Source organism: Anopheles bellator, chromosome 2 (genome assembly GCF_943735745.2).
Source record: "Anopheles bellator chromosome 2, idAnoBellAS_SP24_06.2, whole genome shotgun sequence".
Classification (NCBI taxonomy): Eukaryota; Metazoa; Arthropoda; class Insecta; order Diptera; family Culicidae; genus Anopheles; species Anopheles bellator.
In genome coordinates this window covers 18,536,979-18,563,637 of record NC_071286.1, presented here as the reverse complement: position 1 = coordinate 18,563,637, position 26,659 = coordinate 18,536,979, and the positions used below count along the sequence as shown (strand labels likewise).

The 26,659-nt window shown below is 50.5% G+C and overlaps 1 protein-coding gene across 1 annotated transcript; it reads left to right on the top strand.

Annotated features, from left to right (window-relative positions):
* Nucleotides 1–85: 85 nt before the first annotated feature.
* On the top strand, nucleotides 86–26,659 carry LOC131207135 (ankyrin repeat and KH domain-containing protein mask). Its single transcript, XM_058199743.1, has 24 exons — nucleotides 86–1,129; nucleotides 9,244–9,282; nucleotides 10,472–10,607; nucleotides 10,697–10,786; nucleotides 10,888–10,948; nucleotides 11,029–11,188; nucleotides 11,257–11,556; nucleotides 12,075–12,489; nucleotides 12,601–13,270; nucleotides 13,397–14,435; nucleotides 14,600–14,707; nucleotides 14,917–15,354; nucleotides 15,422–16,004; nucleotides 16,080–16,424; nucleotides 16,505–16,632; nucleotides 16,799–17,095; nucleotides 17,173–17,440; nucleotides 17,508–20,614; nucleotides 20,657–20,969; nucleotides 21,069–21,458; nucleotides 21,537–23,431; nucleotides 23,736–25,745; nucleotides 25,831–25,992; nucleotides 26,073–26,659. The coding sequence occupies exons 1-24, from the start codon at nucleotides 86–88 to the stop codon at nucleotides 26,100–26,102; spliced, it is 14,028 nt and encodes a 4,675-aa protein (XP_058055726.1). The 3' UTR covers nucleotides 26,103–26,659.

Sequence of the window (26,659 nt, the reverse complement as noted above, 5' to 3'; positions counted from 1 at the left end):
GTATGGTATAAAGTGACCGTGCGAGTGCAAAAAGTGTCGCAAAAGCAAGTTGAATGCGCACCGATTGCGGGGAGCGTGAAGAAAAATGCAGAATGCGGAACAATCCGGAGTGAAAAACCGGGATAAATTGGTTAAATCAGTGATTCAGCAGACACCATCGAAATCGCAGCTGTCTTCGTCGTCTTCGTCGCCGTCGCCCTCTTTATCCTCGTCAACATCGTCAGGAACAGGAGCACCACCGAAGGCTTCGTCATCGCCACCATCGAAGAATAGCAGCAAAAGCAGCACTATCGGTGGTGGTAGTAGCAGCATTGGTGGTGGTATTAGTAGTGGCAATAGTGGAGAAATAGGCGGTGAACAGGGGGCCACTGCTTCTGCCGTTACTGGTGCATCCGCCGCTGTTCCTGATGCTGCTGCAACGACACCCTCGGTAAAGAAGTCGTACGCAGCGCAGGACGATGGTTTCGGGTCGGTCGCAAATAACCACCTAACGACCGCTTCACCAGAATCTGTCGCTATTGGCCGCCTGCGCCAGCCACCACCACCATCGCCAGAACCTGAGGCGTTGGCCGACGATCCGGACATAGAAGTGGTTGACGCGCTCGCCGCCTCATCAGCTGCTGGCGTGCTCGGTGCAACTGCATCCGGCACTACTGAGCGGGGCTCGTGCGAAGCTTTCGTTCCACCTCCCGCCAGCAAAGTACGGCTCCAAGTAGTGAGCAAGAAAGCTGGCAACATAAGTAGTAAAAACAATTCTAAAAATAATGATAAGACAATGTCGGCGACGAAGAGTTCATCAACAGCAGCAGCCATTGCTGCGCCAGCTACAACACCGCCCTCACCAACCGTGCCACCTACTGCCACATCCGCCCCGGGTCCGGGAGGCGAGGATGCTACCGTTGTGAATGGCAGAAACGGTAAGCCAGGTGCCGAGGGCGGTGTCGCCGTCCCAACCGCCAAGGTGCCACCGGGCGGTGGGTCCGGTTCTGGCGGCGCCAACAAGTCGTCGAATACTAACAAACTTTCCAGCAATAATTCGTCCCCTGCCAAATCGGATACGGAGACATTTTCGGAGTTTCAGCCTCGCGTATCGGACTCATCGGAATCGGACGAGGAATCGGTATCGGAGGTAACTTTCGTTTGTTTTGATTTCGACTCTCCTGTTCAGTTGTTTACGATTTATTTTGTCTGGTAGTCTATTTTGGCACAATTATTCTTATAGTTAGTTAGTTTTGCGCTTTTAATGCGATATTTAACTGTTCATTCGTGTGTCCTAAACCTAGCCTGCTTTGGTGAAATGGCATATGACACCATTTTATTTGCTTTTATTAAAAAACGTGTGACGTAATAACAACCGAAACAGTTAATTTTTTTATATGCTAGCTTAATTACGAATAGCACAATCCATTTGAAATCTTTTTGTTGTATCAACCGTTTCTAGTATGTCCGAGAAAGGATTTCAGAGATGTTACAGAAAGTCAGGACCGCTCGGCGGTTGTAGGTTGGAGAACCGGTTAAGTAAGGCGTGATGTCGGTGATGATTTCTAAATAGATCATGGTGCATTTGAAACATACAGCTAAAACATTTCTATTTTTCTCATGAAATTGAAATTGTCGGCTACATTGGAATATAGCCGGCTATTGGATGGGGAAGTTAAACTACGATTGAAAGCGCATGGTTGTGTTTACCTGTTAGTTTTTCTAGAAACGAAGGAAACTTGTCCAAGTCTCTACATATTCAACAACAATTGATAATTTCTAATTTCTTATTTAATTTTAATACCAAAAACAACGAACGCACAAACATTTGGAATTAAAGCTATTTTAAATAAAAAAAAAAGCTTATTTCGATCAAACAGCAACGCACAATATGACTTCCCTGAAACGTTTCCAAAGGTGTTGTACCATTGTTTTGTAAGAATTTTCTTTGGTTAAACGTGTCGGAAACATTTCCCAAAACTATCATCCGCTGTGATCTGCAAGTAAAAGAACATCGCAGTCGCAGCAACCCGCATGCACGCACGAACGAACGAACGCATTCTTCCAGCGGTCCTTGCTGCTGTCATCGCAAGGCCGAAAGTCGAGCAGTTGGAGCTGTCATCAAGGAGCCGGAGTCTTGTACGGAGCGGTTTCGACCACACCGCGCCGGTTAATTGAATGCAGCAAATAGTACAAAAAGAAATGGCGAGAGAAAAGGGGATAGAGTGAAAAGGGAGGTTTTAGGGAGGGTAAGATAGTGAAGCGAAAAGTGTCGAAAAACGACATTAGGTGCGTTTTCTGCGAATCGAGTAGTCCCCCCAAAAAAAAAGAGTCGAGCCGATGGCAAGCGGCTAACTTTACGGCAGTGACGTGCGATTGTGTGAGTGAGCGCTGAATTTGGTGCGTATATACACGAAGTGAACGGAACGGATACGGATTAGCACCAACACCAGGAAGGCGAAAAATCGGCCGTAGGGTAGTGTCACAGGCAAAGGAACAGTCGCGAACTGTCGGTCCACGAAACACGGTTTAGCAAAGCTGGCGGATAGTTGGTGTTCCGTTTGCTGGCACTAAGTGGGTGTGTGAATGCGTGTATGGTGTGGTATATTGTCAATCCGACGGCGGAAGATGGTAATAACAGTAACACAAGCGAAAATTGCGTGATGTCGATGAGCTGTGAAGAGGCAATGAAGCGATTGCAGCAATGCGCTCTCGAGGAGAATGGCGGAGGTGAAGGCGAATCGCGAAACTCGCACCGTCAGCAGCAGCAGCGTGCTTTGGAAGTAAGAATGCGTGTAAGTGTCCGTCGTCGTCCGTTTTTCTGTGGCTCGCGGATCTCCCCATTGTGTAATCAAAGAATCGATCTTCGGTGTCCTGAAACGTGTGCACCGGAAAGCGGAAAGGTGTTAGGGGTGAAATGCAGGTGAAACGGTCGTGAATAAAGTAGCATGTGGATTGAGTGAAGCATATTAGGCGCAGCAGAGCACCATCGAGCGAGCGGATGGGATTGTCAAATTGGAAAAAGTTCGTCGCTCACCAACACCACTAGAAGGCCGCTATGAAAAACGGTCAACGCAGATCACGTACTGGAGCATAGAAACAGTGGCAGGGCTTGCGGCGTCTTTGTGTGCGTGCGATGTGGAAAAGAAATGCGTGACTTCGTAGTGTGTAGTTTTTTTATACCTCACTACCTCGTGCTACGTTCTTCTTCTACACGATCAACTGAACCGTGAATCGTCGAACCGTGGTCCCTGTTGGATTGATCGACAGCGGGCGGATAACGTGTGAATTATTAATGCTTTCCGCGTAGCCATCATTGTACAAAATCCAGGGAATACGACACCTAACGATAAACCATTATTGCAGGATTTTTGGATTAAGGATGTCAGTTCCTGTACCCGGCAGCGTGCACATGCTGCGAAAATCTGCACCAAAAGCGGAAAGGGAGTGTTCTATAAAAGAATATGATGTGACATTACACGGGCACCCTGCAACGCACAGGCACTGGCAATTGGTTGCTCGTTCTCACCACCACACCGACGGGCGCATGTTGCTCGTACTGTGAGAAGACCGCCGTTTGTCCTCTGTGTGCGCTACAGTGGATCTGCGATCGAAGAGAAAACGTGAAAGTACTTCTTTTTTACCAATCCGACCTACGGGTACAAAAAGACTCACGTTTAGGGCTTCGAGCAGGACTTTTTTTTGTTTATCATAGAACGCGCTATATGAGCTCTATGTGATCGGAAACGCATCTAGCACCAGCTATCTAACCTTACTTTTTAACCCAATGAAGAATGATGGAGGCTTTGAAGGAAACTATACGGGAAGTTAGATCATCCTGTCGCATAGTGTGCAGAGCGGAGGTGCTAGTATTCCTATTGACCTTTGTTTTGCACATTGTGCGTTCCACCATTTTTGGGGCACAATGCGTGTCCGGTTGACCCTATTATAATTGCATTCAAGGAGCATGGCGAGCTGCGAGCAAAGATTGCAATTGAATTATATTGGGTGAAATGAACAACGAAATGTTCGGTAGTGTGCGTTTCGCATTCCGCAAAGCCATTGACGATGCGGCAAGAGGCGTGTATGCGTGCAAAGGCTGTGCGGAGCAGCACAATCCTGCAGCTACGGCATAAGAGGTTGCTGTGTGTGTGCGTGTTGGTGAAAGCATTTCCGACAGATGCCGCCTGGCTGTGCTGCCTCTTGCGCCTACTGGTGCTTGCTTGCTGCGGCTGGCACTGCCATTGGAGACGACGTTCCTTCGCAGCACCGCAGCACTAGCGGCAAAAAATGGGAACGGTATCTCTTTACTGGTGATGTGCGGTCTAGCCTTCAACGGCACGTCCTTCTCTTTCCGACACCAGCGGAGCGCTCTTTTTCCATCGCACACGGTGATCGATTTCTCCAATTTTTGTAAGGAATGCAATTTTTGTGCCTGCATGGATTGGAAGATTTCAAAAAGGAAAATTTAATGACGGCACCAGCGAGGCGAACGGACGAGAGCATAATTATTTTCACCCAAAAGCATACAGCTACGTAGTCCGGTAGGAAAGTTTAACCAAACGTTTTCAACTACGGGTAAACCAAAAATAGATGCATGTAGCAATCTGAAACCTAAAAACTATAACTGTACTATAAAATTGATTGTAGTGCAAACAAAACGAATTTCGTAGCCAAATGGTACATTGCCTATATAAATTTGTTTTACAAACATGCCTCCCCTTCTCCAATATTGTTATGTTCCAACGTTTCAATAATATTGTCTTTTTCTAACCAGAAACTCGAAGAAAAGGGTGCGCATAACGAACAACTTCTCAGGCCGACGATCATCCATGCAGACGACCTTCCAACGTTTAGCTCTCGCAGCTATGTCTCGGATATCATTCATTAAATCATTAACAGAAAAAAAGACTGAAGCCACACGAATTGACTTGCAAGTCAAGCCCAAGGAGATTGCCAAGCAAACATGGCCCATGAAAAACAACAATGTGATGGAATAATCTCCCCAGATGGCCACCGCATTTGCGTCGCAGAAGTACATTTTGTGAAACCGTTTGGCATTGTGAACCGAATCCCACACCAAGATAGTTGGGCAGCGCTTTGAAAAAGGATTTAATTTTAAGAGAAGGGAACCATTATTTATTTACTACAATTTGCCACTGTTTTTGACGTATTTCCTGGGTGTCTTCAAACACAGAAATTTAGGTATTGAAAATTTAGTTTACAAAGTTTGTTTGAATTGCAAAACTCGTCTAAACGGCGACGAACGTGTTACGAGTGTAATTCCGTCACCACATTGAATGACATTAACATGTCACGCATACCAAGCAACAGAGAGACGGTAGTCAATGTTAATACAATCGAGCCCCGCAGCAGTTCCCGGAAACGGGCAGGGTGGCGTGTTCATCCAGAGGAAAATGAGCCGAGGCTGTTGAGAAAAAATGGCACTTCCGTGCGTTTCCAGCGTCAGCCACGCTTGCCAAGAGAATACATCACCATGATATGGCCTATTGGACGTTGTTCCACTGAGAAGTGGCGAAGTGCATGCTCCAATCGTGTTACTATGCCCTCGTGTGCCCTAACTCTTTTTAAATCACAAAGAATTCGATACTTGTAAATAAATTAACAATGAACCTTTTCCCTTCATTTTATCTGTACATTTGTGTCTTTTTCATTAATTTACTAGATTGTTCACGTCTTTTCTTTTAATTGTTAATCCCATTCAAATATGGGTATGTTTACGTTTCTCATTAACCTTTGTTCCTTCTGCAGAGGGTGGCACTACTAAACTCTAAGTGCTGGAATCATACAACCTTGGCAATCGGTTAGTTGCACGGATGTTCATGGAAGCCTTTGCTGCTTATCAAAAAGGTTTCCTGGGTGCTGTAGAAACGTTTGTAGCTCCGTGCGGAGGATTGAATGGACTTTGAAAGTAGTATTAACCAACCGTCGTCGCCGTCTGATGCAACGGCCACGGCCGGGCATTAGCAATTATGATTGAAACAATTGATTAAAGATAGTTGCCAGCATTTAGGGTGGTGTGGCACCACTGGCGGCGGATGGTAATTAGGTCCACCACAAAGGGGAGTTGGGTATGGTACGTACGTCGAGAGGTTGATAGTGGTGTGTTTGTTACGACGATTACTGCGACTTTAGATTGAATTCCTTCGCCCCGAGCTAGGTTCGCTGATATGGCGACGGGAGAGGGGCCATGTCACGGAAACCGTGCCGGCTGGGCGGTGGTTTGGTGGTTAGTACAACGCGATTTGCGGTTAGCAAATCTTCAATTCGAATCGCCAGAGTAACTGGTTCGAAACTGTGTGGTGTCAAGAGATGGACGAGGCGCGCGCAGGGGTTGACCGTGAGTGATGCACATAAAACCTTTCATTTTATTATCCCTTACCCAGCGGGACCACCTGCGTGCCGGGCGGACCCCTTTCAGAGTTGGCGATGACCCTTCCTCTCCACAGCTGGATATTATGCGATCTTATTTACCTGCGATATAACGATTGCCAGGGATTAACCAAACGGAGCGCCGGACGCACCTTATTATGCTAAAAGTGGTGGAATCGAAACGAATTTCCAAAGCATTTCGGTAGTGGTGGCGCGGGTGTGTGCGTGTGTACACGAGTATTACTACCCGAGTCGCCAACCGAGTAGTGAATATTTAACGAAGCAAGTTCCCAAAAGAGCGTACTTGAACACAGGAAAAGCAATAGCGACTACCAGCAAGGCAAACCGCTGCCCTGCCGACTAAACCACTGGGTGTGTTTGGCCATGTACACGTGGAAACAAATTCCTCTTGTAAGGGTTCGACTAGGGGCAAACAACCCACTTACGTTAGTAAACTTTACCGTATTTTAAAGCATTTTCGAACTGTTCCAATATATCAACAATTTATCAAACGATGCATAAGCAATTATTGTGTTGTGTTTTGCTGTGTTCGACTGTACCACCAACGCCTGGTTTCTGTAAACATTGCATCATGTTTCTGAGGTGGTTCTGAAAGTACTCTATTACACGGAGCATGCTTCCGATTGATACTATGAACACTAGGAGCCTATTATGAATCCGATTTTATGAACTCGGTAAAAAATGTAAATACTTTAACATCAATTCCCGTGAATATTTTAATTCATAAACCCCACCGAGCTCTTAGCACGGCGGACAATAGAGCTAGGAATCACTTTAGTGCCCCTCTGACGCCAATCTTTTTCTGGGTGGCAATGCTGGTAAGATAACGAGACTAACGCTCTTTCATTTTCGTGTTTCTTGTCGCTAATTAGGTTAGATGCTGGCCAAACTGTCGAAAAGGAAAGAAAAAAGGAAGCGAGAGAGCAAGAGAAGATTACCGAATACTGTTTGGTGTGCACACTTTGCTACTGTTTCGTTACCTGTCTTGGGCACTGCAATGTGCATAACAGAATCAAAGCGTTGTGGAGGAAAGCGACACTAGCGGCCAGAGCATAATCACATGAAATAGAAGTTAACTGGGGTGAAATGATAGTGTTGTGAGACGGTAATGAGTGAGCTGTTGGTTTCCTGGGGCTGGGCCCTCAAGACTTCACTGGACTCGTCCGTTCCTCATAATCCATCTCAAGTGCTACTACACTAGACTCACAATGCTCTTTATTGGTGTGCAGTATCTGCTCACTGTGCGATGTTGCCTGTCCCTAGGTATAGAGTTTTAGTCTACTGTCCAACAACATGCGTTTGTATTGTGTTGTACCACTTTTTAGTCAGCTCTCTCACTCACTCGTTACGGGTGAACATGCAGCTGAATCGTGGACCACTACTGCCGCGCGTAGGTTACAATAGGTCAATGCACGGAGCGGCACACATTGACAATTGTCTAAATGCGAATTAAACGACCACCTCGCACTTGTTTTGTTGTAGCAGTTGCCTGTCCTACGTTCTAAAAGTGCGGTTGTTTTCGTTAATCTGCAGTTTTGTCTTGATAACGCCTCGGAGTTTACAAATAAAAACATAACCCAAGCTCTTCCTCGTCGTCGTTCGTACAATGATTGTTTTTATTCCATTAGTTTTATTTGTTTGTAAACAATCAGTGACGATAAGTGATGTGAGGCTGTTTAGGACGCTACATTATTTGTGCAGTGTGCAAACAGCAGCAACATATTCGTGAACAGATGCAGAGAACACGTACTTCTCGCAATTAATTGAAAAAAACTCCCATGGTTTCTACCACTGCAGTATTAGCGATGGGAGTTTTAAATTTACTAGTCTCGGCGTTTCATAGAAGGACTGGGACCGGCCAAAGATATATACCGAATACAAACACCAAACGCGAATGAGACGGTGCGCTCTCCACGGCGTAATTTCTCAGACAGTCGGTCGATTGCTACGGGCAAAGCGACCGAAATACACCCTGCGATTGATCTTTGTCCTGTTACAGTAGCAAAAGCCATCAGTCGGTGCAGATGAATGCACAGGGCGGCAGGATGTAAGCTAAGGCCAAATCCAGTGCTTAGCGGGTATGCAAAACTTGGCAATTACTGTTGATCCTCTTCCTGAACACTAGGTTGTTAAATATCAGCTTTGGTTTCCGGTTATGATTGAGTTGCAAAACTCTGAGCTCTGAGACAACTGAAATCATTGTATACTCTAGAATGCAACACTGCCACAAAAACATGTTGGTAGGGTCAAAGTTTGTTTCTCTAAGTTATCCTTCCTATTTTTATGCCTATTTATTATTCATTCTGTCGTAGCGTTGGTTAGACCACGCTCAGTGTTCTTTAGCACAACTGTACTATCGGTGTGTTTCACGCTACCAGCCCACGGATGGTAAAACGTGGGACAGAAAACAACCCAGCCAGCAACCACACCCAAACCCTGGTATATGAATAAACATAAACACACCTTTATCAATTTACCACCAATACGCTGGAAGGATATTCGAGTTTCATGTTATCCATTCTGCATTCTTCCCCACCCGAAAGGAATTGCTCTACGTAGACGATCCACCGTATGGTGTTGTCCGTGACCCGCGCTGCAATTGTATGGTTTTAGAGTCGGTCATTATATTGTAAGACCCACTGAAGCCCCTAAAAGTTTAAAATTTGCAGTGACTGTTTCTAACCCTAAATTTTTTAAACACACGCATACCTATGTTAAGAGTAATCTTAAGGATAAGCTTCTTTGTGAAATGCGAGAAAAGTGCTCCTTTTTTCGTACTCTACTTCACCTTTCTGTTCTATTTTATACTGTATTCTTTTTCGCTACTTTTCCCGTCTTTCGTTTTCGTAGATTTTGCTGGCTTGCCTGTGTCTAAGGCCAGATCTGCTGGTAAGTGAAAATGGCCCTCACGAAAGATGCAAACGGTCGGTCGGTCCTTATACGCCGGGGGCGGTAGCTTGTGCGTGTGTAATTCCGTTATGCTGTGCGGTTCTGAGCAGCTTCTTTTTGTTTCCAAGTCTCCTCGTTTTTCGCTTTGTTGCTCTAAGAAGCTAAACCAACGTGTTAGACACCACCCTTCCGTTCATTAACAAAGCTTGTGGAACAGCAGCAAAACTCATCCTGTCTGTGTTTGTGAAATGCGTTCATTTGCTTCATTTAACTGAACATGGACATTAGAAAAGAACGTTCAATTTGTTGAACTAACAAAAGCCCAATAACCGAAAAAAGCTATTAACGAGAGATTGTTAAATTAATCATTAACTTCCTTTGAATTATTCTCAGACTCACGTTCAGTAAAACATCAGCGTGTTTTCCTCATGTTTAACGGGTTTTCTTAACAACATTTGGCTTGTTTCAAGATTGTGCAACTAATTTTGTGCTGTTGTCGTCCAATGTTAAATTCATTTACATATTGTTCAGTTGCTCGCAATATTCCTCGTGTTTTGTGGCAACGTGATTTCAAAAATCATGCATAATCCGATCATCTACAACAGCACCTACGGTGCTAATAAACTGACTGTGCATCTATCGGCATCCTTCAACCTGTGTGCCATTTAAACCCAACCAGCGGATCTCTCTAGTGCCTTTAGACGCTTGGGCCAGCATCAGCCACAAAAAGACAAAATATTTTATAGTAATGTAAATTTGCAAAAAACAGAAAAAGAGGGTACATGTGCAACTATCAGTAGCACTACTTTCAGTAGTGACATCCGATTCAATAATCATGGCTTTTTATTTTTTTCGCGCTCTTCACTCTCTTGGTTAAATAACTGATTGTTCTGAACGATCATAAACTCCGCAGCTAGCCGAAGAATTGTACGGGTTACAATAATGTTTCGTAAATTATTTGTTAATTTGAGTGCGGCCAAGGATCAACAGTTATATTGATTTATCCATACAACAAAACTTGTTATTCAAACCAATGAACGCTTGTGTTGGCTTTCAGTTTTTGTCGTGCTGTTTTATATAATGAGTGTATTGATTGCAATTAGAGTAATACAAGTGCATTATCTGACTGCGGTTCTGTCCATACACGCGTTATTTAATTCATTCTCTACTTTTATCAATACTATTGCAGGTTGACTCCTTTCCATTAGATCAGCAATCGATCGAAATTCCAGAAACGGAGTGTTCGGATAGTTGCGAGAATGATGTTGATATGGATGAGTCGGACAGTTGCGACAACGATGCCGACGATAATGATGATTCCGAAGGTAGGTTTACGAGGCCAGCCCTTGCTTTTGAAAATCTTACGAAAAAGTTCTCTATATCAATAACTGGGTTCGTATTCGTACTTTTTCAGAAGACGATGAAGATGACGACGAAATGGTTCATAGTACAGTGCCGGGTAAATTTCTCCTAGAGAATGATGACGACACTGACCATGAAAGAGGTAAGCCTGATTAGTGTGCAACATTTCTGTAACGAACCAGCCATCGGGAATGACAAACCCTGTCAGCAGCGATACAAATACGAAATTTTTTGGCGTTTCAGATGAAGCAGCGCATGCACTGACGCGAATGAAGTCCAGTGACGGTAGTCCCAGGGATAAAACGTAAGTTTCATGGCGTGCAAATGGCTCCTTTAGAAAGCTCCTTTAAATAACCTGAAAATTTTTGTTTCGCCTTTTTGTAGTCTGATATCACGTACGCTGATTGCTGCCTGCACCGATAACGACGTGACAACCGTCCGGAAGCTGCTCTGCGAGGGAGGTAATTCGCTGAGCGAAGCTACCGAGGAGGGGGATTCGCTGCTGTCGCTGGCGTGTTCCGCGGGCTATTACGAATTAGCTCAGGTACGTTCAAGGATGGCCTCTGGTGGCAACGTTCAACTTCACGCGTATGGTCCTGCTTTTGTTCGCAGGTCCTGCTAGCGATGTCCGCACAGGTGGACGACCGTGGCCAAAAGAACGACTGTACCCCGCTGATGGAAGCGGCATCTGCTGGTCATGTCGACATCATCGAGCTGCTGTTCAAACACGGTGCGGACGTAAACGCACAGTCCTCGACCGGTAACACGCCGCTCATGTATGCGTGCGCAGGAGGGCACGAACGGGCGGTCAAGGTGCTGCTGGAGCACGGTGCCAATGTGGAAGATCATAACGAAAACGGACATACGCCGCTGATGGAGGCCGCATCTGCCGGACATGTCGGTGTGGCGAAGGTAATTTCCTAATGCTCTCAGAGACGTCGTCCTTCCTAAGAGAATGTAGTCGAGGGAGATGCTAAAGGCAAATGGTGATGCGTACAAAACTTGAGCCTTGTCTAAATTCTCTTACCGGACGCCCTGGTGTAACCTAGGCCTCGCGAAGTTCCATATGATTAAACCCGAGACTAGAGCTCGCCAAGGTAGAGCGAATAGTTTTTCCGATTCCGCATCGTTGGTTTGGCTGGCCAAAAAATAAGATATCGACACGACAACCAGTTTTGATGAGTTTTATTGAGTCTCCTGAAACGGAGATTCTAAAGCAATGTACGCAAAACCAGTGATCTAGTTATCTTACATTTTTGTGTCAATCGCGCAGCGTGTTGTGTTCGACTGTGAAAAGATATTCGTTCAGCGAGTGATGATTGACTATTTGATCTTATCTGATGGTTACCCTTCGTAGGTAGCGATCAAATGCGTATTCGATATTCTGAATGTTTGTAATACACGGTCTGTTATTTATCCTGCTTCCCTAGATACTGCTGGAACACGGAGCGGGCATCAACACACATTCGAACGAGTTTAAGGAGAGTGCGCTGACGCTGGCGTGCTACAAGGGTCATCTCGACATGGTGCGCTATCTGCTCGAGGCTGGTGCAGATCAGGAGCATAAGACGGACGAAATGCACACGGCCTTGATGGAGGCGTCCATGGATGGGCATGTGGAGGTGGCGCGACTGCTACTAGATTCCGGTGCGCAGGTTAATATGCCGACGGATTCGTTCGAGTCTCCGCTCACGCTGGCCGCTTGCGGTGGTCACGTCGATTTGGCCATGCTGCTGATCGATCGTGGTGCCAACATCGAGGAAGTGAACGATGAAGGCTACACCCCGCTCATGGAAGCGGCGAGGGAAGGTCATGAGGAAATGGTAGCATTATTGCTACAACAGAGTACGTTTTGGACATAATTACATTATAACTTTTCTATTGACTTTTCGCCTGTTTCGCGGTTCATGACGAAAAATTTAAAAATAAAAATTTACTCACCCATTCTCAATGCAGATGCGCAGATTAATGCTCAAACTGAAGAAACTCAGGAAACCGCCCTGACGCTGGCTTGCTGCGGAGGGTTCATCGAAGTGGCAGATTATCTCATCAAAAACGGTGCAGACATAGAACTGGGTGCATCGACCCCGCTAATGGAGGCCGCCCAAGAAGGTCACATCGACTTGGTGCGGTTCCTGCTGCAGAACGGTGCCAACGTACACGCGCAGACGCAAACTGGTGACACGGCGTTGACTTACGCGTGCGAAAATGGCCACACGGAGGTTGCAGACATCCTACTGTACTACGGTGCCGAGTTGGAACACGAGTCAGAGGGTGGCCGCACACCCCTGATGAAGGCGTGCCGCGCTGGTCACTGGTGCATCGTAAAGTTCCTTATCGAGAAGGGCGCAGAAGTGAATCGGAATACGACAAACAACGACCATACGCCGCTTTCGCTGGCGTGCACCGGTGGCCATCAGAACATCGTGGAGTTGTTGCTGAAGAACGGTGCAGATCCGTTCCACAAGCTGAAGGACAACAGTACGATGCTGATCGAGGCGGCCAAAGGCGGTCATATCGGCGTAGTACAGTTGTTACTCGACTTTCCGCACTCACTGATGAGCACTAACGCTGCAGCGGCGGCCGCCGTTGCCCAGCAGCAAAACATGCTTAACAATGGGCAGATCCAGTTGCAAGCGCAGCAACATCAACAACTGCAACATCAACAGCAACAGCTTCAACAGCAAGCCCAACAGCTGCTCATCGCTGAAAATCAACATCAGCAACAGCAGCAGCAGCAACAACAGCAGCAGCAACAGCAACAACAACAGCAACAGCAACAGCAACAGCAACAGCAACAGCAGCAGCAACAGCAACAGCAACAGCAGCAGCAACAACAGCAGCAGCTGCATCAACAACAGCAACAGCAGCTGCATCAACAACAGCAACAGCAGTTACAACAACAGCAACTGTTGGCTGCTCCACCCGGTCTGCATGAGGTCCCAGAAGCTATTCGTGTTAGCAATAAGCAAATCTTCCAACTGCCAGCGAAGGAAGTGCTCGAACAGCAGCAGGCACCTTCTTCGCAGCAAACCCACATTCTGACGCAGCAGCAGCACCAACAACAGCAGCAGCAAATGCATCAGCACCAGCAGCTAATCGCCAACAGCCACCAGCTGCTAAATCAGGCTAGCATGCTCCTCGACGGAAGCGGTAATGATACCACGTCCCTGGCGAAACATCTTCTCGAGATACAGGAACCTTCGCTGAAGGAAACTTTCCTCGAGGGTCTGGCCATGGGTTTGCGATCCCGAGCTCGACGAATGACGAACGCTACAACAACGGCATCGACAACACCTCCTATCGGCGGGCAGCCACAGCCACTGCACGATCAACCGACAGCCGCTGAGGAACAACTAATCCACTACATAAGTCAGCACCAGCAAGGATTGCTCCAGGGAAGTGGCAACGCGAATGTGACCTATCCACAGCACCCGCCTCTCCAGCAGCTGCAGCAGCAAGTGGCGTCCGCAGTTGCTGGTACTATCAACAGCAGCGGTGTTGTAGCACCCGCTGGTAGCAAGCAGCAGCAACGCAGTTTGTTGCGCAAGAAGCTACAGCAACAAACGACAGCAACAACACCACTGCCTTCATCGTTCGAACCAAATCTTACGAGTTCTGAGGCGCAGCAGGTGCGCAGCGAACCCATTGGCGAGGACAATGTCTGCTCAGGAGGCAGTGGCCAGCAACAACAGCAGCAGCTGGTAAGGGGTGCCAGTAGCAGCACTGGTGTCCCGATGCGTTCGGACTATGAGCAGTATCAAAAGCAAATGCGCGAGATGTATCAGAAGGTAGGTTTCTTGTCTATTGCATTTTTGTTTTTTTTAAATGTGGTTTTGAATGTTGTTCTCACCACGGAGAGAATTAGATAGTTTATTTTCCTCGTTTTGTACGATTTTCCATTTTTGTGATGTGTTTGATGTTTCACTTAACTACAATACCTAATTTGTTTCAGAAGGCCAACATCCAGTTCATTTGCGATGCCAACGGTCCTCCGTCGACTCTTCTACCACCAACCGGAACGTACATTGATATAACTACACCGGTACAAGGTAAACGATACGTTTTTTCTGCCGCTATTGTTACTTGGTTGCGGTGAAGCAGTTGTGTTTGTAAAATATCCTTCTTACACTCTTTGTGCTTCCTTCCTTTTGCTATTGTTGTGAAGGTGGTGCAGCGGGAAAATCTTCTACCGAAGGTGGTGCAGATGGCGCAGGAAACAATGCTGGATTAGTTTTCGCTTCTTCATTGGCAACTAATAATTTGCCTAAGTTGCCACAGCATTTGCAGCTGGCAGCTAACGTTGCAGTCAGTAGCAACACAGCGCCTGCTATGCCACCTTCTGCAGGTTTGGCATCGGTTGGCAACACCAGCACACCAATGGTCTACAGCATTGGCAGTGGTGGTAGCGGAACACCGCTGACTGCACCATCCGAAGTGTCCCAGAGTACCGCTATCAGCGATCGTCCAAAGGTTAAGCCCGTTTCGAAAAAGGACGCCAAGAACAATCGCAAAACTGCGGCAGCGGCGGCGGCCGCAGCAGCCGCAGCAGCAGCCGTCGCAACTGCGACGGCGACGGTTCAACAACAGCAGCAGCAATCGCTGTGGACCGCGGGTGGCACCAACAACAACAACATTAACACGCCCACCGGAGGAACAAATGCTTCTGTTCTGCAGCAGAATCAAATGGTGTCAATTTACAACAATTTGGTAAGAAACGCTCGCTTGCACAATGGAAGATCACCAAAAAATGGTTGCTAACATTTCGCTTTTGTAGTCTGTGATTTCAAGTTCCGAGCCGAACGTGCAGCTGCTGCAGCAGTCGATGTCGAACTTGAATCTGCAGTCACAGTCCGAAACGGTAACGCTTTCTCAGTCCTCTGCCAGTAACAATAACGGCGACGCGTCCGGTGTTAAGACGGACGATGATGGTCAACCTTCTTCTGCCAGCGACGGTGCCGTTCCTGCGTTGCCCAACAATCTGTCGGTTATCAAAAATATTTCGACGGCAGGAAAACGTGCTGCAGTGGACAGCGTTGATGACATAGCCCCGGCTATTGCTGCCGAACCAGAGGAAAGCCAACAGCAGGAGCAACAAGATCGTTGTGGTGATGTTACAGAAACCGAGGAAAAGTCTCCAGCAACATCATCATCGGTGGTGCCCACAACCGAAACATCGATCGTTGGTGACATTGCTGCGCCATCCGCGACTGGGGTGGCAGCGACAGGAGAATTGAATCCTGCCCCGAACGCAGCTGATGGTACAGCTGATGGTGCCGCCAGTGACACTGCCAGCAGCACCAGCCACAGCAGCAACAGCAGCACCGCTAGCAGTGGCAAAAGTGGCAGCAGCAGTGCATGTAGTGCCGCAAGTAGCAGCAGCAACAACTCCACCACCAGCACTACAACCACCGGAAGCGGTGGCGATGGAGCAGGTAGCAGTGACAGCAGCAGCGGGGGAAGCGCGGTTAGTGCTAATAGTGGAACCAGCGGTAACACCGGAAACGGCAATGTGATTGCTGTTGGCGGGGATGGTGTCAGCGTAGACGGCGGCAACAACAGCGGCACTGCTAGCAGCAGCAACGTTGTTTGTAGTGCTGGACTTGCTTCCTCCGACCCGGATAACCAGTTCAATCTGTTTGCGCTGGTCGATCGGAAGGTGATGCGCAAAATTGCTCAACGGCTGTTGGGCGATCTGCCAAAGTTACAGTCGGAAGCTACGCCGGGATGTTCAACAATGGATGTCCCACCTGCGTCACCACCACCCCTGATAAATGCTGGTAAGTTTTACGCTTAAATAGTTGGCAAGTCTCCATACATGGCTTATGTATTGAGAAAATTGTTTGTTTGATGATTGCAGAACTGGACTACCCTGAGTTGTCGCGCATTCTATGCAGCTTCAGTCGATCGGAGTTGCTGCCCAGTTCGGAATTCGTGCAGGTTCACCAACATATGTCCAACATTATTCAACACAAGGGAGGAAGCAATGTAAGACTTTTACAAAGACAACCAACATAACATTATCATGCTACCTACAACTAATGTGTGGATTTCAATGCAAATTTGCAATGAAATTTTAAGCACGTTACGTTCTTTGCTTGGGTTGGAGTAACTTTCAATTGAGTCTTTTTTCGGTCCGATTTTTTCCTTGTAGCCGATCAAGATTAGCGATGCGTCCGTTGGACCCCAGTTCGTCGAGGGTGAGGGTGAAGAACCTTTGCCAATGTTCAACATCGACGATTCGGACCCTGAAGGTATGGTAGCGGAGTGTGTCGCCGGAATGTATCCCATTTTGGACGAATCCCTCGAACCGTACCACACCGAAGACGGTGTTGGTGGTGCCGGGCAGGCACAAGGTTCACGGGAATCGTACAACTACGAGTGGGTTGAGTGCATCGACGAGGTGATCCACGCCCTGAACGGCTGTACCGACATTCCGGTAGCACTACAGGTTCGTTCGCAATGACTAACGTAGCACATGCTAACAGATCACTAATGTTTCACGACAAATTGTGGAACTTTCCGCAGGAAATGGCTGCCAACCTGACGTGCCAGGATATCGATGCGTACGCCAACCTGATCGGTATGAACTCGTTCTGCAAGACACGCTGGGCCGGCAACCAGAACCAACTGACGTCCGGCACGTCATCACCGGCTGAGGAGGATGGTAACAATATTAACCTCCAGGACGAGCAGTGCGCGTTCCGGCAGGGACAGGCCGCCGCCAACCAGCTTCTCGGATTTGATCCGCAGCAGCAATTTTCCTTGGATCAACTACATCTGCTCAGTCAACTGCAGGTAAGAGAGATGAACAACACCTCGCTAGCGCCGTTGGCTGTATCACACTGCAAACGCTCTTATTAACTCTTGCTTGCTCCCGCAGGCCTCCGCTTCCGGTACGGTACTGCACCATCCGTCGACGGCTAGCGGTGCCGATGGTCAACAGCCAAAGCTCGTTTTCAACGTAGATGCAGATAAAGCCTCGCAGGTGCACTTGCTATTTCAACTGCCCAACGTACAGCAGCAACAGCAGCAGCAGTCGTCTGTGCAGCAGCAGGATCAACAACAGCATGATGCTAACATGATTCTTAACACTAGCCAGCAGCAAACGTCGCTGCAGCAACAGCAACAAGCGACCAGCCAACAGTGCAACGTAACGCTACAGTCGCATGCTGCGGCAGCTGCCGCCGCTGCCTTGCAGCACGCTCAGATGCAGCAACAATTTCATGCGCAAAATATTGCCGCCGGTTCTGTTATCCTTCAACAGCAGCAGCAGCAACAACAACAACAGCAGCAGCAGCAGCATCTGCAGTCTCAGGCCCAGGGACAGCAGCATTGCATGCAGCACGCCGCAACTCAGATGCAGGTCGCAACCCAAACAACCTCCCAACCGGTCGTGGTAGCGGGCAGTGGTGAATTGGTGCCCCAAGCTGTAGGCGGCAATATGCTCGCTACGAACTCGCCGCAGTTAATGCAACTCTTTGAAGCAGCGCCTCCGAGTGGCAAAATGGGAGGCGGTGGCAGTGGAGGGAAAAAAGGAGAAAAGAATCGCAAGGAGAAAAATCGTCTCGCGATGCCGGGTTCAGTTCGGCAAGCGCCAGCTGGCCAGCAAGCATCCCCAGCAATCATGAATGAAGTGTTGGCCGGCATCTATCCGACGACCGGCACCGTCGGCGGACCAGCGGCGATGGTAACGGGCCAGACAACGATCGGCACGGTGGCGGCGACCGCATACCCGAGGGGCATCATTCCCCCGCAGGCAGGTATGGTATTGCCGGAGCGTATGATCGACGTCGACTCGGAGACAGATTCGAACCATGACACGGCACTCACGCTGGCTTGTGCCGGGGGCCACGAGGAGCTGGTCGAGCTGTTGATCAACAGGGGCGCCAACATTGAGCACAAGGACAAGAAGGGCTTTACGCCCCTCATATTGGCCGCCACGGCCGGCCACGAGAAGGTGGTCGACACTTTACTGCGCAACGGGGCCGAGCTTGAGGCACAATCCGAGCGCACGAAGGATACGCCCCTGTCGCTCGCTTGTTCCGGAGGTCGCTATGAAGTGGTGGAACTGCTTTTGAGCATGAACGCGAACCGAGAGCACCGTAATGTGTCCGACTACACACCGCTCAGTTTGGCTGCTAGTGGGGGATACGTGAATATCATCAAGCTGCTGCTGCAGCACGGAGCCGAGATCAATTCGCGCACCGGAAGCAAGCTGGGTATTTCGCCGCTCATGCTGGCAGCCATGAATGGGCATACGGCGGCCGTGAAGCTGCTGCTCGACATGGGATCCGATATTAATGCGCAGATCGAGACGAACCGCAACACGGCATTAACGCTCGCCTGCTTCCAGGGACGGCACGAGGTTGTCAGTCTGCTGCTCGATCGCAAGGCCAACGTGGAGCATCGGGCCAAAACTGGACTGACGCCCCTGATGGAGGCTGCCTCCGGTGGATACATTGACGTGGGGCGAGTGTTGTTAGATAAGGGAGCGGACGTGAACGCAGCACCGGTTCCATCATCCCGCGATACTGCGCTAACGATCGCCGCCGACAAAGGGCACCTCAAGTTCGTTGAACTTCTTCTGTCCCGCGGTGCCGCAGTAGAGGTGAAGAACAAGAAAGGAAACTCCCCGCTTTGGTTGGCCGCAAACGGTGGCCACCTGGGTGTGGTGGAGCTACTGTGCAGCGCGGGAGCAGACATCGACTCACAAGACAACCGCAAGGTGTCCTGTCTGATGGCCGCCTTCCGAAAGGGTCACACGAAAGTGGTCAAGTGGATGGTGTGTCATGTAACACAGTTCCCGTCGGATCAGGAGATGACGCGCTTCATCAATACGATCAGCGAGCAGGAACTGCTTGAAAAGTGTCACGACTGTGTGAAGGTGATCCGCGCAGCAAAGGACCAGCAAGCCACGAAGGCCAATATGAACGCCTCGATACTGCTGAAGGAGCTCGATCTGGAGCGGACGCGCGAAGAAAATCGAAAGGCGGCCGCGGCCAAACGGCGAGAGCGAAAGAAGCGTCGCAAGGCGGAAAAACGCGAACAGCGCAAGCACACTACCGACGGCAACGTCGACCCCGAGCCCGAGGACGAAGACGAGGGCGAGGAGGATAAGGACGAGGACAACGACAGCGACCACGACGAGGACGAGCTGCTCCTATCGGCTGCTATCGCCCAGGTCCACAGCAACAGCAGAGCGCAGAATGATCACAAACACCAGCAACAACAGCAGCAACAGCAGCGCGAGAAGGACAAAGATAAGACGGGCAAAGAGAAAGATAAGCAGCACAAGGAGGCAAATGCGTCTTCATCATCCTCTTCCCAAAATACACGCCAACAGCAGCAGCAGCAACAACCACAACAGCAAATGTTCCAGTATCGCCAAGTGCCGATATTGTATCAAGGGCAGGAAGAAGGCGATTCCGGCATCGATGCCAACAGTCAGGGATCGTGCTCGAGTTCGGACGTCAAATCGTCGAATGCACTGGAGCAGAAGAAGAACAACAAAAAGCGCAAGCAGCAGCAGCAGCAACAGCAAATGGCACGTGGCACGATCGCTTCGACCAACGCAGCCGGTGCCGCCAGGACGGCTAGTACCAAGGCGTCACTGACGTCGGCATCCTCGGCGTCTGCGTCAACCAGCGGGGGTAACAGCAAAGCATCCCAGGGCCAAACGACCGCCAGCAACCAGAACGGCAGTAACGCCAATGCGACACAAGCCGCCGCCACCAGTCGGCAATCGAAAAGCCCGGAGAGTGCCTCGGCAGCGTCGTCGAACAATGTCAACAACCCTGTGGTGCAGGATAAAAACTCAAAAGACAAAAGTCGACGTCAGCAGCAGCAGCAGCAGCAAGATAAGGAACAGCAACCCTACAGCAAAGATCGCGAGAAGCGTGAAAAGAGTGAAAAGGAAAACGTGGCTCCGAAAGATGATCATCATCATCCGCAGCACGGCGGTGGAAAGGCGATCAAAAACGAGAAGAAAACCGGAGCCGGTGGCGATCAGCAGCAGCAGCACCACAACAATCACGCGATGTCGGCGGGATTGACGGCAACGGGATCGAGCAACAGTGGTGGGGCAACGCAGCACCACCAACAGAGCGCTGGCCAAACGCAAGCTGCCAACCGTAAATCGATCATTGTGTTCGGTTCCAGCGCCAACAGCAACAATCGACACGGAGGAGAGCACCACCACGATGAAGCGTTTCCGCTAGCGGCTACGACCGGTGGCGGTAGCTCCTTCTACAACGCAAGCTCCGCTGCCACGGGCAAGAAAACACACGGCAACAAGACGTTCTACAGTACTAACGACGATCACGGTAAGGGATCCTCCGCTAGTCCAATGAAGCAGCAGCAGCAACAACACCAGCATCACCATCATCAGCATCAGCAGCAACCGTCCGGTGGAAGCGGAGCAGGAAACCCTCAGCAGCACGGTGGTGGCATGGCGACGAAACGTGAGGAAGGCTGGAAGGAGGTGGTGCGCAAGAGCTCCGTCCAACAGAGCCAATCGTCATCCTCCTCGCCGATGGAATGCCGCAAAGTACAAGTGCCGGTGCACGCCATTTCGCGTGTGATTGGACGTGCGGGAAGCAACATCAATGCGATCCGTGCCGCGACCGGGGCCCACATTGAAGTGGAGAAGCAGGGCAAGAGTCAGGGCGATCGGTCGATCACCATCAAAGGATCACAGGAAGCGACCAAACAGGCGCACTCGCTGATCGTGACGCTGATCAAGGACCCTGACGTAGACATTCTGCTTATGCTACCGAAGCACAACAGCAGCAGTAGCACCACCACTGCCAGCAGTAGCTCAGGAGCACAAAGAAGTTCCGCAACCAGCGCTGCGGCTTTCTCAAGCACGACACCTTCGTCTGGCTCGGGAGGCGCGTCGTCTTCTTCGGCTGGCACCGTATCGTCTACGACCGGTACCTCGTCGATGTTTGGATCAGCGGCATCTAGCAACACCGGCAGCTACTCGCACCAACAGCCCCCGATGCCGATTGTTCCGGCCGCGATCATACCCTCGAATGGGGTGGCACCGACCATGTCCGCCATAGTGGCCTCGGGTGGAGTTGCAGCGGCCGCTGCCGCTGCTGCTGCTGCCGCCGCCGCGGCTGCAGCCACGGCAGCCGCAGCCTCTGGTGGCAGCGCTGGGCAGCATTCGCTTGGCAAAACCGCCGGCAACAACAAACAGTCCGGCTTTTTGACGTCTAACAAACCCACGGTCAGCGGGAGCGCGGTACAAGGAGGAATTGGAAACAGTAACGCGAAACCGCCAATTGGGTCTATTCCATCGGCAGGCGGCGTCAATAATACCAACATCTCCGGTGCACGACCAACCGCAGCAAAAAATCTGTTCATGTCATCTTCCGCCTCTTCCACTCTGCAGCAGTCACGCGGTATGGCATCTGGCAACAGTGGAGGTGTCACTACTGTGCCATACAGTAATGCAGTGGCTGGCAGTGGGTCACCAGCCGGCACTGGGACAGGCAAAGAAGCCAAGCGTCCGGGACCGCCAGGAACAGTCGGTGCTGGTACCGGTAGTATGATGGGCAGTTCCGTAGGAGGTAACCCGAAAGCAAATCATTCGCATTCAGGCCCAATGGTACCCACCAGCGGTACCGGTTCGGCGGCATACACTGGCGCTAACGGAATGATGCCGCCGATCAAGAAGGGTATGAACAAGAGCGAACCCCTGCCACAACGAACTGGAGCGGTCAATAACACCTCTTTAGTTGCGGGCACGTTTGCCAAACTGGTTGCGGCGGACGGCGGAAATTCTGGTAGTGTCATCGTGAACAATAACCAAAAGCAGATGGCAGCGACTGCGCCCATTTCTAACACCACTGGCCAACAGGCGCAGCAGCAGCAACAGTACTCACAAACATCATCGAGTGCTGGCACTCGCTCCGGTAATCTGGCAATACAGCAACAGCAGCAGCAACCGCAGCAACTACAACAATCGCCTGCTAAAGGATCGTCGGGTGTAGGAATGTCGACGGCACCGTTCGGCAACAACTTGAACAGCTTTGCTGGTGCGAATCCAACCGTTTCTGCGCAGCAGCCGAAGATATCGACATTTATTCCTCCGATCGCGACGAGCGGTCCTGGACCAACGATCGCAGAGCCGTCGGCTCATCCACCGCTGCCACCCATCAGTGCTCCGATTACAGCCAATCCTCATGCCGCGCCTGGCAGTGGCCGTTCGATCACGCCGATTGGCCAGCAACCTCAGCACCACCACCAATCGTCATCATCATCATCGACGACCACTGGACCGATCGGTAGTCGCAGTGTAACGACTCCATCGCCACTACTGCACCAACCACAAACCGGTGGTGTCCAGCTTGGATCGCCACCTTCGTCACTGAATGCAGCTCCCGGGGGACAGCTACAGTCGAAAGCGCCGGGCGGAAGTAGCAACCTACCGCAGCAGCAGCAGCCTCATCCAGCGCAACAGCCGTTGGCACCGCCACCGCAAACGAACGAATATTCGCTATTCAACGATCCGTTCAGTAACAGCCAGTGGGGGACGGGTGCCTCGGCTGGCGGTGGTTCTTCTACCGCCAGCGGTGGTTCCGCTGAAACGGAAGTGGGCAAGACAGTAATGTACGGGGCTGCGGGCCACCATCAGCAGCAACAGCATCATCAACAGCTTCACCACCAGCACCATCAGCATCATCAGCACCTTCCGCCGCACCATCCACACTCCGTGGTCGGTGGAAGTGGTGGTACCGGCGGTGGTCCTTCGTTCATGGAGAATCCTCCAACACTACAGGTATGGGGGCGCCATGGACGTTGTTTTAGAGTTAAAGCGAGTTAAGATATGGATGGCACTAAGTCGTCCACCGTTTCTATATGGAAGACTTCCCTTGGAATGACCCGATGGATTGTTCTTACATTAGAATTCCACCAAGAAATGTTAAGAAATGAAATCAAAATTATTCTCGTTTACAATTTATCAAGTGAAGAAGATCAATTTAAAGAGCGCTTGTTGTAGAACACCAGTTGCAGATTTAACTGAAATGAAACGGAATTAATTTTATTTATCCATCTTTTTGTTTTAATCATCCTTTCTAAAGGTCGACGCGTCAAAAGCGCCAGGATATCGCGGAAACTCGATTTCATCCCCAGGCAGCTCGAAAGCGTCGAGCACAGCGACATCACCTCCATCTTCAGTCCTGTCCTCGCATCAGTCGCAACAGCAACAGCCGCCACAACCGCAACAGCAACAACCGCAACAGTCGCAGCAGCAGCATCAACAGCAGCAACAGCAGCAGCAGCAGCATCAACAGCAGCAGCAACATCAGCAACATCAGCAGCAGCAGCAGCACCAGCAACACCAACAAAACCAGCACCAGCAGCAACAGCACCATCAGTCCCTAGCACACCAAGCTATGCAGCCACACGGTACCGGTGGCCATCCGTCGATGCACCACCCATCGCAACAACATCCTCATCAACAGCAGCAGCACCATCACCACCAGCAACAGCAGTCCCTGCTGGCGGCAGCGGCCTCGTTGCACATGCTCAACACTACCAGTGGTAGTGGCAGCACCGGAGGTAGCGGATCATCGCTCAATTCCGGTCTCGGACACGTTCCCGTTTCCGGTGTGCCTCCAATGTCTAGTGCTGGACCCCCCGTGGCCGTATCATCACAGTCGATGGTAACCCCAACCGCCGCTGGAGGTGGTCAGCAATCGTTGCCACCATCATCTTCAGCTTCGGCAGTTTTGCCTTCCGTGATCGGTACCCAGCCGTACCCATCGCCGAGCGACGCGGTGGTCGGTGGGTGCATGATCAAACCAACGCCGCCCCCCTCGATGCTTGTAGGCAGTTCCACCGCCAACGGTGCCAATAGCGTCGGTCAGGCCGCGCTGCAGCGCTCGATGATGACTCTTTCCTCGCAGATGCGCCCTCCGCCACCGGACTATCTCGGTGGTGGCGGCGGACGCGACCATTCCGGTGGAATGCCGCAACAGCAAGCACCGGTCGGTAGCTCTCGTCCTCCACCCCCGTTGATGTTTGATACGGTCGTTAACCACCTTGGCGGCGGAGCTGGCGGTGGCCTCCCGGGGAGCGATGGTTTGCAATCGTCATCCTACCAAACGCACCATCTCGGGCTCGGTGGCGCTGGCGGCACAGTCGGCAGTCTTCCACCGATTTCGCGCCTCAACCCGAAAGCATCGGCTTTCTCGGGTGTACCATCAGTCATACAGCCGCCACTCCCAGCCCATGGCCATCAAGCTGGTAAAATGAATCAATCGAACCAACAACATCAACATCAGCAACCATACGGTGGTACGGGTGGTGGTGGTGGGATGTTCCACGCACCTCCTCCGATCGGTATGGGTGGCAAGTATCCGTCGATGTCATCCTACAGTCTTGCCCCGGGGCGTCCCAACAACCAGCACCAACAGCAGCACGGACCGCCACCACCTGGAAACAACCATCGGGGTGGCGCGGGTGTTGGTTCCGGCATTGGTGGTGGTGGTGCCTCGAACAATTGGTTCGCGTCGGAGCTCGGCCATCAGCTGCAGCAGCAGCAGCGATCCGACAGTCTGATGGGAATGGAGAACGGGCTTGCAATGGCCCTCGGTAACTCACCGACAATCTCACCGAACAACAACACACAGCAGACAGCCAATGGCGGTGTTTCGCTGGCACAGCAACAGTCCACGATGGAGGATGCTCGCAAGCTGCCACGGGCCATCGGTACGGAGCGTGCCTGGAAGTATGGTGGAAACGGTAGCGTTGGCATCGGTGGTGCTGGTGGCGGCAGTGGCGGCACCGCTCCTCCCGGGGTCAGCGGAATCATGTACAACCCGACCGGAATGGGGGGATACGCTGCGTTGGATGGGTCGGATCTGATGAATGGTGGAGCGACCGCTATCGCTGCGGCAGCAGCGGCGGCCGCTTCCCAGCAATCGTGGATGTTGGACAAGAGCCAACTGATGGGCGGAGGCGGCGGCGGTGGATCGCAGCAACAGCAAATGGCCTGGATCAACCCAGGAGCTGGAGCAGGCGGCCCCTTGCCGGGCGCGATCAATCGGCAGTATATGGACGATATCCACCTAGCGGACCACTTCCAGGTCAGTAGTAACGGTTTTGATGATACGCTGAAGCACAGCTAGTCTGACTCTCGGCTCCTATTGTGTCGTGTGTTTTTTTTAATAGCAACTGCAAATGGACTACCACGGTAATATCGGTGGTGGTGCCGGCGGCGGGGCCACCGGTCCAACCCAACCGAACATGAATTTTATGCAGTATCCTTTCACACCATCCAACGATATGGTGGGAGCGGGTGAGATGCGACCGCCATGGGAGCATGAAAAGCATGTAAGTATAGTACAGATCGAAGCTGTTGTCCAAAGGATTGGAATCTCACGACACCACTATGGTCGTATCTTTCTGCACAGGGTTGGTCACAAAAGTGGACTGGTCACTAGAGGGGCACTAGCTTTGGGGCGTGCAGTCAAAAACAGCAGCAGCAGCAGCACACAGCATGCCGGCGGATGATGATGACGGACGAGAAAGAGCGAAAAATGAGTGAATAGGAGTGGACGGTAAGTTTGAGACGGTTGAAAGCAGTCACCCGCCTCGTCACCCAGTGTAAAACGCCATCGGTATAGCGCGCGCGGCAAGCATCATCCCCATCAAGCAGACGATCACGACGAACGACAAACTTCCCAGCTTCGAATCTCCAGCACACACTCCTCGTCAGATCCGAGAGGATAGCGCGCGCGTGGTAGGCTGACGCATATGTATACAAGCTCCGTAGTATGTAACAGGATGTCGCTGAAGGCACGTACATTTGACCCATGCTACTCACAGGTTTAAAGTTCTCCGTTACCACAGGAAGATAGGAGCTCCACTTTCCAAACACTTTTCTTCTTCTTCGAACGACGGTTCCGTCAACAATCAAGTGAAAGGGCAGGGCACATATACACATAATTTGTGCACGTCTTGTTTTTTGGGTTAAGGAAACGAACGTGAATATTGAATA